The sequence below is a fragment of the Pinus tabuliformis genome, chromosome 7 (genome assembly GCF_031772625.1).
Source record: "Pinus tabuliformis cultivar Carrire ecotype Pingquan chromosome 7, CPIR1, whole genome shotgun sequence".
Taxonomy (NCBI): Eukaryota; Viridiplantae; Streptophyta; class Pinopsida; order Pinales; family Pinaceae; genus Pinus; species Pinus tabuliformis.
Window position 1 is genome coordinate 1,132,693,058 of NC_142293.1, and position 13,211 is coordinate 1,132,706,268.

The following is a 13,211-nucleotide window of genomic DNA, read 5'->3' on the forward strand; positions in this document are numbered from 1 at the left end:
TAAATGAACCACAGAGAACGTGGTGATAAAAAGGATAAATATCCATCTTAAAGATAAAAGAGAAATGAAATAAACTACAACATATCCTTGAAAGAAAACAAAAGGGTTGATATATATTCTAAAGAAGAGAAAACAAGGATAGACTCTGCAGAATCCAGTAATATGGTATAATGGACCTGTTCAATATATAACAACAGAAACATTCCATAGAAACTGATATAAATACTGCAGCCAATTGTTCTCCAGCTAAGTAAGAAGATGTTATGTAGAATAAGATACAAATACAAGCACAGGGTCACTTGTCTTATTTCATGGTCTTCCTAAGAAGGCGTATGAAGGAAGTTGTGTAGCATTCTCACAGTTTTGATAAATTATCATTTGTTGTTGAGATGAACATGTATATATAAATATTCTAACCTGAAAAAGGAGCAATTTCTTCTTTGTATATGCAAACTATAGCTGAACCAATAAATCTAATTTTCAATATTGATTTGCATCAATTTCTTTTGGTCCAACCAGCAATTAAAATCCATCCCCTGCCACTGCAACAATAATACACCATATATCACCTTCCCATTAAAACTGAGAATGAGCTGCAAGTAAACTGTGAGAATGCGGATGCCTCATAAGCATGGAGTTAAGTTTGATCCCTGAGTTTTGCTACAATCCTCAACTGTAGAAATATTGAAATTTTTAAGAAGACTCTGGAGATTTCATAAGCAGCTGAGTTGACAGCAGAGTTTTTCTGAGTCCCAATCATAGAGGTGTCTATATCAGTTATGTCAATGTCTAAGTAGAGCTGTTGAATACGGAATGTGGGTGTAAGTCCTCATCTCTGTCCAACTTATGTCAAAGCAAGGATGCTACATAGGAAGAAATAATTGGTTAATCGGTTGTGGATGATGGCATTTTTTCTAGAAAATGCAATACCTCCTTCATTGATGGTCTCTTTTGAGGGGAAGCAGAAGCACAATTCGAGGCAATGCGAATCTACATTTTTGACAAAGAAAAATCAATAGAAGTCAAAAACAATTATGGATCCAGAATTGAATCTCAACACAGAGGTGTGCCTTACTGTCTAGCATGTATGAGTGGATATCACAATGAGACTTTTCAGAACATTAGATACCTCAGTGTCAGACAAGGGATGAACAAAGAGGAATCCCAGATAAAATGGAGACTTCCGACTTATTTTAAGTTTGATACATTATAGGTGCTAAATGCTTTTTCTAACCCTAGCGTCACTTCTGATCCTAAAAGAATTCCACAATGTTCTGATTTTTATTGAGAGCTGAGAAAGTGTTAAAACATTAGTACAAACTCATAACGTTAAAGAGGAGTATACTCTGAATATAAGATTTATCCCACGTGTCTATCTAGTCCTGTCAGCGAATCTAAAATAACTGATCTTACCATTAGTTTAGGAGCCTATAATACAATTGGATGGATATGAACTCAATTACATCTCAGAAAACATGGGAAGACAATCATATGGGTGGAAATGATAAACTTACATAAAGTTGAAAAAAGCGAATGCCTGGTCCAGTTGAAGCAACCTCTTCAACACTTGATGTAGCCCATGAAGAAAGAGTCTACAACAAATATGTCCAAGCCTCAATTTTTATCAACACAACAAACTATCTCAACATCCAAAATCATTATAATTTCTTAAATCCTTAATAGCTATAAGGAAATTAAAACATTCAGAAGATCGATCCCACAAAGAGAAGACCGATGCCCAAACCATTATAGTTCCAGCAGCTCTTGCAGTAGCATACTCTCCTGTAAAAGATGATGGATTCACTTTCAGAAAATATATGCATCAAAATAGGATGTTAACTGTAATACAATAATCTAATGCATACCTTCGGGATGAGCCATCTTTTGCATGGCAGTTGGAGCAATCATAATAGGCATTGATATCTTGAATCCCAACATAGTGGTACTCAGATCCACCTTTGTTACATCAACCAATATACAGGGACGGAACCTGATACATACAACATCAACCAAAATCTTTGTAATAATGTCAATTCCCCTGATGCTTGTAATGAAAGAGGTGCCATAATGTTCAAAAGTTTGGCCCAAGATAGGGTGACTAAAATTGAAAATTATAGTTATTCAATGTTTATCTAATCTGATTGTAGTCATAAAGTTGGTGAAAAAATAGATACGGGAGCTGAAGGTACATCTTTTTCAAATGACTATGTATTAGCTGAAGATACAGTAGCTAAACAGGGGAGATTGTGGAATCCATAAGAAACTCATAATATGCAAGCAATTGAAGGGCTATCTTTGTAAAAAAAATAAAAAAACAACCATGCAGAAACAAATTGAACCATTTCACATCCTGCTCACAAACTCAAACTAAACAATTTTTAGACCCGTGCCTTCTGTTAGTGGATATCACAATGAGACTTTTCAGAACATTAGATACCTCAGTGTCAGACAAGGGGTGAACAAAGAGGAATCCCAGATAAAATGGAGACTTATGACTTATTTTAAGTTTGATACAGTATAGGTGCTAAATGCTTTTTCTAACCCTAGCGTCGCTTCTGATCCTAAAATAATTCCACAATGTTCTGATTTTTATTGAGAGCTGAGAAAGTGTTAAAACATGGGTACAAAATCATAACGTTAAAGAGGAGTATACTCTGAATATAAGATTTATCCCACGTGTCTACCTAGTCCTGTCAGCAAATCTAAAATAGAATGAATTTTCACTACCTATTTCTAATGTCAGACTCCCTCTGCCCAAGTCGAGGTGTGTCCACAGTCAGTGCAATTGCCTTAAAACCAGCCCTCTTCGCTCTTCTAACAAGTTGTGCAACAACATTCCTATTCTTGTAAACCTGCCAGCAATGACATCTAAATTTTAACACCACTCATACATCCACATTTAGTAAACCCAATGCAATATAACTGATCTTACCATTGGTTTAGGAGCCTATAATACAGTTGGATGGATATGAACTCAATTACATCTCAGAAAACATGGGAAGACAATCATATGGTTACAAATGATAAACTTACATAAAGTTGAAAAAAAGCGAATGCCTGGTCCAGTTGAAGCAACCTCTTCAACACTTGATGTAGCCCATGAAGAAAGCATCTACAACAAATATGTCCAAGCCTCAATTTTTATCAACACAACAAACTATTTCAAAATCCAAAATCATTATAATTTCTTAAATCCTTAATAGCTAGAAGGAAATTAAAACATTCAGAAGATCGATCCCACAAAGAGAAGACCGATGCCCAAACATTAAACACTGATGTCAATTTCTTAAACACGAGAGAAAGCATCTTGTAAGCAATTAAATAATATAAGGTGCAATAGAAGTATAGTTTGGACCTTAAAGATACTCACATTTGCAAAAGCCCTGCTCAACTTCTGTAGCAAGTTAACAAGTGCATGACTTTGAACAAGCTGCTTTCCAACACTATAAAAACCTTTGGTGGATGTTGTTACAATCACCAACTTTCCATTGCAAAGCTTCACCTCAGGGGAAATGGCATGAGAAATATAAGAAATCTACAGAAGAAACAATTCAGTTCCTAGCCATTTTGGAGGTGAAGCTCAAAATTAGTGCAGGATTGGATAAGAATTACTCACGTCTATAGAAATTTGCAAAATCCCTACTCAACTGCTGTAGCAAGTTGACAAGTGCATGACTTTGAACAAGCTGCTTTCCAACGCTATAAAAACCTTTGGTGGATGTTGTTACAGTCACCAACTTTCCATTGCAAAGCTTCACCTGTATATTAGGGGAAATGGCATGACAAATATAAGAAATCTACAGAAGAAACAATTCAGTTCCTATCCATTATGGAGGTGAAGCTCAAAATTAGTGCAGGATTGGATAAGAAGTGCTCATGTCTATAGAAAAAAATATCCAGGACGTTTGTCTTCAACAGATTGCCTTGTGGACTTCCTTATGACTGTACATCCCAATGTCATTAGTCACTAAAATACTATTCGTAATTCACTTTTTTTCCCTTCAAAGTTCTAACTCATAAGCTCCAAAGAAAATCAACAAATTAAATTTGGCAATGTGCACATTGTTTGCCATGCTTCACAGTTCAAAATTTTCTGGAATCTTTGCATTACAATCAAATAAAGAACCATAGTTTGATGGCTTGAAGAGTACATGGAAAATCTTTCAACATCATATCCATATTTGTATGGGATATATGCATTCTCGTAATATTTCTATTATACACAAGATTGAAAACTACTACTTTCAAATTATAAAAAATTGCAGGGAACGGTATACTAACATTGGATAGGAGGCAAGAGATGTGAGAACGAGAAGAATTCATAGAACTGGCCAAGTTTAGAGGGAGGACACATTCCTATCATATCCCCTTTATCTATGGCCTCTTTGGCAGCAGCCATAGCTGCAATGGCCTCAGATTTCCCCTCTTTCGAGGATTTCTTTCTTCCTTCACCCTTAGAAGAATGTTGGTTTGAGTTCTCCTCTCCATCATTTTCTTTTTCACTAGCCTCAACCTTACCTTCAACTTTTTGAAAGGTCTCTGGTTTATTGTCTTTTCCATCCTTGTTTGCTTCTTTTCTTTCTTTATTGCTAGGTAAGATTTCTTTAGAGCAACATCATTGTTTTGTTCAGCCACATTCTCTGTCATTGAGTGAGCTGATTCTTTTCCACCTCCCTGCCCAGACCGAGGTTCCCCTTGCTTTCCTGAAGAACCAAAGCATGTTGTACAGGCAACAATGTCCAGTAATCTTCTAATGTGTGCAACTGCATGCTCTTCAGTGTAGTCCTCTGCAAAGGAAAAATAAATGAAAATCATATATAGAGTATTATGCAAACTTTGAGTATAAACAATGCATATTCTTCTTTGCATATATATTTGAAGCACGTATGCAAGTAGAAATTCAATTTAGATCACTTCAAGAAACAAGAGAACAATTTTCTAATATTATGATTTAACATTATTTTTGACCCCTTTTCAAGATAAAAACATTTATATTTTAAAGAAAGGCAAGAAAAAATTTCTAGCTATCTCCCCTGACTTGTTCAGATGGGGGAGCAGAGTTATTGGTTACCTTCTACAATAGTAACGGCACAGGGCTTCAAGGTTGAAACATCTGATGAATCCCTCAACCTGTTGCCACGAACCTGGTATAATTCAAGTTTTTACCAAGTCATGGATACTTCAAGAAAACTAAGATGGCCAATGTTGCCATGGTCACACTTAAGCTTTACAAACTAATAATAGAACCAGTTTCACTGTACATGGCTATTTCTATCTTGACACGAACACCTGTATTGTTAATGCAAGTAGGGTCATAGCACATGATATCTTAAACAGAACCAGTCAATTGCAATCCACCATCCTGTCAAACAATCCCATTATTTAATGAGCTTCTGAACTATTGATTTTCTTACCTCATGGGATAAAGAATAGTTGGTCACATGGCATGTTTCCACATTCACAGCTAATAATCGGCATAAATCAAGAATACGGTCTGTGGAAATTCCCTGTTTCCATAAAACAAACATATATTAAAATCTACTGTCGAACCAAACATAACTATCCATAGGTCTGGATGCTGCAAGATTGGATTATATTCATCATAATTCTTAAAGTTGGATCGAACATCTATGACAAGACTTATGTTACCACCTACCGTCATAAGCACTGGATAATATTTTTTATGAGATAGCGTACCTTTAAAATAACCTGAGAATCATCTAGAGTGTTCACTGTTACGTCTAGCACAGTAGGAAGGACTGCAAGCAACAAACGATACCATATACTCATTGGTTGCCACCATAACAATTTCTTATTTTTAAAAGCAAACGGAGACCTCATATTTGTATTGATATAAAAGTACTAAGATCAGATGAACTTGTGAATAGCCAAGAAGCTGCCCACAGCTGGTCTTTGCCTTTTCAACCAATTAATCACATCGAGATCAGAGAGAACAACCACCGAAACGCAGTGACAGGGCATCGGAGAGTAACCACAACACGGCCCATGCGATGCCACAGCCAAAATAATTGGAAAATAGGAAATCAAAGCAAACATATACTCTGAGACAAACTAAAATGGAAATACATACCCTGATGTCGAGCAACCATTCTGTAATAGATCGCAATTCCTGTAGCCATCCCGCGACAGACCAAAGTCCAGAAGTGGACCTGTGACAGTCCAAGGCATCTAGTGGTGATAATCCAAGCCCTTTTAAGGCTGAGCGAGACCTCCTGGAATCATCTCATGGGTCCTGTAGCAGACTGGGTATGTTCTGAGGGTCAGAATATCATTTGCTACCTTATGATTGATATGAAGGGTTTCCTAAAGTCGATTTCCACAGATCCAGGGTCCTGGAATATAGTATCGCCGAGTGAGGGCAAGTGCAAGGTCTCCACACGGAGAAGCACCTGGAAGTAGCGTAGCGTCGATCCGTTGGGTCGCATAGTATACCGGTCTAATCAATTGGATGGGTAAGATTATTTTCATCGTCTAACACTTAAATCAAAGGCTCAGAAATGTACACGTAACCCAAGAGGAAAGTTGATTTCAAAGGGAAATGCCTTACGACGTAATTAGCAATTTCTCTTTGCGATTGGACTCTGGCTCAGTGTCATAAACTTCTGTACTCCAGCGTATTACACTTGCAATCTTTGCAACCCTATCAATGACCTTAGAAGTATCCCGAACAACAATAGTTCCTTCAGGCCGGAGAATTATATCCATTTCAATCATCAAATCAATAAGACTACATCTGTAAGCATAAAATCCAAAACTAATGAGTAAGTAACACATGAACTTTAACATGGAACTAAAAATGATGATTTAAGAATGCCTATCACAAAGGAGGAGATATATCATTCTTTAGACCAAGGTTCATGAATATAAACAATATAAAGTGATAGGTTCAGGAATCTCAAGAAAACCCAAAAGACAAATGGAGGATCAGAAAGGCACCTGTTTCCACCTCTACTCAGATCTCGTATTAGAGATTCAATGCCAATTGCATGAATAAAATCATATGTTTGAGGGTAAGAAGAGAAGGCCTCACACCTGCCAAATCACATTTCTAGTCATAGAATATTCAATGATATTTCCATAATCACCATCCTATTAAACTTGTGCCCAGAGTCCACTGATCTCTCTAGAAAATAGTTAAATATCATGTAAATCTGAAGATTCCCTAGTTCCCGGAGCACCTTGATAACCAGAGAGAGTTCACCATAATGCAAGTACATACTATTCAAATTGTATAGACGTGTTCTTGCTTGCACTCTCCCATCAAAAGATGAAACAAACCAAGGAAATCCATGGGCAGCAAATATTCCCATCTTATGGTACTTGAGATGTTGTTCCAAGAGCCAACCAAACTTAACTAGAACCTTGATTTGAAATTGAACTCAACGTCCAAGGAAGGCAATTGGAAAATCAGAAATCAAAGATGCAGTGTTGTAGGAATTTTAAGTACGTGAATTCTGCAGATCATAGCAATATAGTTCAAACACTTAACAAAACTCTCAAGGAATATAAACTTACCAGTCATGATAAACTCCAATAAGGCCTCTGTCATAAATCACAGCAAGAGTATTTGTTGTATAAGTAGGAACAACGTTCATGATCCAGACAGGATCTGCAATAAGTGTTGCTGCAAAGCCACCAAAACCTGCATTCATATCCATAACATCGCGTACACTTGAAGATCCTAACTTCAGATTTAACACATTCTTATAGTATGTCACTCTCCTTTGCCATCTTCATGTATCAGCTTTAAATATATCCAGAAAATTCTTTATGTCTACAACATGCTGAGGAGGTTCGTTAAACCGGCTTGGCCACTTTGGAAGCTCGATTAAACTGTTCTATTTCTCTTTCAATGGTGGAAACTGGCTAATACACTCTTTAAATGGTACATACTTGTAAGCGGATTGAAAGAGAATGTTAGCCAGGAGATCAAAGCTCCAAGTTGGTGATATACATTTTTACATCAAAAAACACAATTTCAACCGCTAGATGGAATAAATTACCATGCCAAGTTGGGATCATCATGTTCGTCACATAAATTAGGTCCAGTTACACTCTTCAACGCGAAGCACAAGTTGTTGGAAGGTTTCTTCCAAATTGCAGTGTTGCCATCAATAATAACCAACTCGTAACATAATGTGTGCGCTAAATTCTGCAGGTCAGCCCATTCTTTCTCTTGTTTAGGCCACTGCACGGGAGGTCCAGAGATGACAAAGTAGCCTCCTGATCGCAACAAACGGTCCATCTCGATCATGTAAGATCCATCTGTTTGACAGAGTATTCCTTCAGTAAATACGCCTTTTGTAATTTTTGCACCATAGTGTGCAAGTACAGTGCTTTTAACTTTCTATTTTCTTTGAGGTGAAAAATTAGATATCATCAATGGTGTAAATGCAAAATGAAATATCACTCAACAACAATATCTTCTCACTAGGTTAGAGATGGAGAAAGATTACTGTAAGCAGTGAAGGGTACCAAACATTGGGAACAATGAATCAGGTCAAATACATGAGCAGGGAAGGGCAGTCTGTGGGTTCCAAGCATTGCTAGAAACGCAGGTATGCCCCTTTCCATTGCAAACTGTATCTGTGACTTGTGTGAATCCCGGGGAGCAAAAGACATGGTTAATATATCTTCCTTAAGCAGGTATCCTCCAAAGTTGGTAACCTGCATTTAGGGAGTCAATATTCAATATTAATCAATCAATCAATCAATTGCGATATTCCCTTTGGTAACGGGTCGTGGCTCTACTAGTACATTTACAGATTAGATTGCAAATGTTCTTCAAAAACAATACATTAAGGAGAAGAGAAAGGGAGAAAGTTCAAACCCCACAGCCAACATCCAAAGCTGTCCTGATGGTTACACCACTTATAGGTAAATATTGTTTCAGCTTCTGAATGTATTGTATTGCTCCATTGGGAAACATGGTACCACCACCTGGAAATATGAAGTAAGGTCCTTCTGCCTTCATCCAGCCCTGATGCCCTTTCCGATCTGCAATCTTGTTATGGGGCATATTGCTATGCCATATCTACCATGCAGGTTTAATCAAACATCGAGATTTAATAACATATTTTAAATTAATCTATTCTGCAGTACCCAAGATTGAGTCAAGTCTTTGATGCATGATTTTTGGCAGACAGCAAAATGACATCGGGAGATTCCTCGAGCCAATTCGAAACTAATAGTAATATTACAGAAAGAAAATTGGTTGTCTTCCGTTCAATAAGCACATAGAGATTTATCAATAGATTAACAGTCTTTCCCCTGCCTACCCAAGAAAGTAGTTATATCTAATTATGGAACCCAAATGCCACTGAATGTCTATAGAATCTAGAACCAAGAACAAGCTATTTCAAATTACCAATCTGGCATCCAGCATTTTGCAATTTCTAAAATGTAATTCCTAAAATCATAATGCTCTTTCTCACAACTTTAAAATTCAACTGGAAACCAACATTACCATAATGCAAGTACATACTATTCAAATTGTATAGATGTGTTCTTGCTTGCACTCTCCCATCAAAAGATGAAAAAAACCAAGGAAATCCATGGGCAGCAAATATTCCCATCTTATGGTACTTGAGATGTTGTTCCAAGAGCCAACCGAACTTATCTAGAACCTTGATTTGAAATTCAACTCAACATCCAAGGAAGGCAATTGGAAAATCAGAAATCAAAGATGCAGTGTTGTAGGAATTTTAAGTACGTGAATTCTGCAGATCATAGCAATATAGTTCAAACACTTAACAAAACTCTCAAGGAATATAAACTTACCAGTCATGATAAACACCAATAAGGCCTCTGTCATAAATCACAGCAAGAGTATTTGTTGTATAAGTAGGAACAACGTTCATGATCCAGACAGGATCTGCAATAAGTGCTGCTGCAAAGCCACCAAAACCTGCATTCATATCCATAACATTGCGTACACTTGAAGATCCTAACTTCAGATTCAGCACATTCTTATAGTATGTCACTCTCCTTTGCCATCTCCGTGTATCAGCTTTAAATATATCCAGAAAATTCTTTATGTCTACAACATGCTGAGGAGGTTCGTTCAACTGGCTTGGCCACTTTGGAAGCTCGATTAAACTATTCTCTTTCTCTTTCAATGGTGGAAACTGGCTAATACACTCTTTCAACGGTACATACCTGTAAGCGGATTGAAAGAGAATGTTAGCTAGGAGATCAAAGCTCCAAGTTGGTGATATACATTTTTACATCAAAAAACACAATTTCAACTGCTAGATGGAATAAATTACCATGCCAAGTTGGGATCATCATGTTCGTCACATAAATTAGGTCCAGTTACACTCTTCAACGCAAAGCATGAGTTGTTGGAAGGTTTCTTCCAAATTGCAGCGTTGCCATCAATAATAACCAACTCATAACATAATGTGTGCGCTAAATTTTGTAGGTCAACCCATTCTTTCTCTTGTTTAGGCCACTGCACGAGAGGTCCAGAGATGACAAAGTAGCCTCCTAATCGCAACAAATGGTCCATATCGATCATGTAAGATCCATCTGTTTGACAGAGTATTCCTTCAGTAAATACGCCTTTTGTAATTTTTGCACCATAGTGTGCAAGTACAGTGCTTTTAACTTTTTGTTTTCTTTGAGGTGAAAAATTAGATATCATCAATGGTGTAAATTCAAAACGAAATATCACTCAACAGCAATATCTTCTCACTAGGTTAGAGATGGAGAAAGATTACTGTAAGCAGTGAAGGGTACCAAACATCGGGAACAATGAATCAGGTCAAATACATGAGCAGGGAAGGGCAGTCTGTGGGTTCCAAGCATTGCTAGAAACGCAGGTATGCCCCTTTCCAATGCAAACTATATCTGTGACTTGTGTGAATCCCGGGGAGCAAAAGACATGGTTAATATATCTTCCTTAAGCAGGTATCCTCCAAAGCTAGCAACCTGCATTTAGGGAGTCAAGATTCAATATTAATCAATCAATCAATCAATTGTGATATTCCCTTTGGTAATGGGTCGTGGCTCTACTAGTACATTTACAAATTAGATTGCAAAGGTGCTTCAAAAACAATACATTAAGGAGAAGAGAAAGGGAGAAAGTTCAAACCCCACAGCCAACATCCAAAGCTGTCCTGATGGTTACACCACTTATAGGTAAATATTGTTTCAGCTTCTGAATGTATTGTATTGCTCCATCGGGAAACATGGTGCCACCACCTAGAAATATGAAGTAAGGTCCTTCTGCCTTCATCCAGCCCTGATGCCCTTTTCGATCTGCAATCTTGTTATGGGGCATATTGCTATGCCATATCTACCATGCAGGTTTAATCAAACAGCGAGATTTAATAACAGATTTTAAATTAAGCTATTCTGCAGTACCCAAGATTGAGTCAAGTCTTTGATGCATGATTTTTGGCAGATAGCAAAATGACATCGGGAGATTCCTCGAGCCAATTTGAAACTAATAGTAATATTACAGAAAGAAAATTGGTTGTCTTCCGTTCAATAAGCACATAGAGATTTATCAATAGATTAACAGTCTTTCCCCTGCCTACCCAAGAAAGTAGTTATATCTAATTATGGAACCCAAATGCCACTGAATGTCTATAGAATCTAGAACCAAGAACAAGTTATTTCAAATTACCAATCTGGCATCCAGCATTTTGCAATTTCTAAAATGTAATTCCTAAAATCATAATGCTCTTTCTCACAACTTTAAAATTCAACTGGAAACCAACATTAAAGAAAACAGATGTTTGCCATTAGAAAAGTGAGAAAGACCTTGTGGAGACTTTCAGGCCATGGCAGAGGAATTTTGTAGTCGAGAGGTGGTGGAATGAGGCAGAGGAGATTTTGATCTTGAGGAGGGCAGTGCCTCTCTCTGTAAACATTTCTTTCTCTGGTGAAATGGCTACTCCGTCGTGGATCTTCGCAAGGACAGTAATCGACGGATTCCAAGGGGCAGGCCTCCACTGCTGCCTCCCCTGATTCAACCACTCTGAGAAAGCGTTCTCTGTGCTGGGGATCTCCATCTTTGTCCCTTCCCCTGCTCAGCACCAATGCTTGTCTCCCCGATGCAGCTAACGAATCTCCCAGTGGAGTAAATACGCAGAGGAAAAATACGAAGACCGCCAAGAACAGCAAGCCTGAAACCAAATGTAGAGCGAGGGCAAGTGCAAGGTCTCCACACAGAGAAGCACTTGGAAGTAGCATAGCGTCGAGCGAGGGCAAGCGTCGATCCGCTGGGTCGCATCGTATACCGGTCTAATCAATTGGATGGGTAAGATTATTTTCATCATCTAACACTTAAATCAAAGGCTCATAAATGTACACGTAACCCAAGAGGAAAGTTGATTTCAAAGGGAAACGCCTTACAGCGTAATAAAGAAAAAGAGGAAATATAGGTGGCAAGTTTGTTTGGGAGAGAAGTCTTGTTATAAATGAAAAGAATAATCTAGCCACATGAAAATTGCGATTAGAAATTCTAAACCAACATAGAGTGGATTAGGATTGTTTAATAAAAATAACAATTACTATTTAACAAAAAAAATTATAATAAACTATAAAAATAAATTAAATAACTAGATAGATACTAATAGTCCAATTTACACAAGAACTTTAAAAGAATTTACCCCTCCCCGACACTAATAAAGTAATGAACTCCTAGTCTTTCCTCACAAGGTTAGCCCAAGCAATGTGTAACCATTATAAAGAACAAACAAGCTAAATATAATTTTAATATTCTTATAAATATTTTAAATTTAAAGAATTTGGTAATATTATTAATTTTAACTATTATCATTTTTTTTAAATTAACATATTAAATTTATTTTAAATATAAAATAAATCATATTTTTATTTTAGATTTAATAATATAATGATATTATTAATCTTTATCCCCACTGAGGGTGGTATGAAGGGCAGCGAGGGGCTTAGATTTCCATGCCCACCACTTTCAGTGTATTAACAAGGTATTAATGGAGGGCGTATGGACTTTGCGCCTTGCATGCAACACTCTAGTCGACATGGTGTTTATGAGGTGATGGAGATGGACATTGAAGGCATTTGTGAAGTTAGGGATGGTGGAGTTGGAACTTGGGGTTATTCAATATTTTTGGTTCAGTATTGAAGTAGTAGTCATCAGTGGTAATTCTTTGGAGAGGGGGGTAAATCCCCGGTTTCTGAGGCTGAGGGATGGGGGT

General features: G+C 37.3%; 1 protein-coding gene and 2 pseudogenes across 2 annotated transcripts; all 3 read right to left on the reverse strand.

Moving 5' to 3' along the window:
- Nucleotides 1–4,361: 4,361 nt before the first annotated feature.
- Nucleotides 4,362–6,140, reverse strand: LOC149251500 (protein REDUCED CHLOROPLAST COVERAGE 1-like). Its single transcript, XM_089453905.1, has 5 exons — nt 6,092–6,140; nt 5,698–5,759; nt 5,415–5,507; nt 5,072–5,144; nt 4,362–4,787 (listed from the first exon to the last, which is right to left on the reverse strand). Exons 1-5 carry the CDS (start codon nt 6,138–6,140, stop codon nt 4,375–4,377), a joined length of 690 nt encoding a protein of 229 aa, XP_089310031.1. The 3' UTR covers nt 4,362–4,374.
- Nucleotides 6,141–6,564: 424 nt separating this feature from the next.
- Nucleotides 6,565–9,406, reverse strand: LOC149251501 (putative pectin methyltransferase QUA3; annotated as a pseudogene).
- A 391-nt stretch (nt 9,407–9,797) lies between these two features.
- On the reverse strand, nt 9,798–12,222 carry LOC149251502 (putative pectin methyltransferase QUA3; annotated as a pseudogene). Its single transcript, XR_016265444.1, has 5 exons — nt 11,791–12,222; nt 11,117–11,320; nt 10,743–10,953; nt 10,290–10,551; nt 9,798–10,179 (listed from the first exon to the last, which is right to left on the reverse strand). The product of XR_016265444.1 is annotated as a putative pectin methyltransferase QUA3 (transcript).
- Between the last annotated feature and the right edge of the window lie 989 nt (nt 12,223–13,211).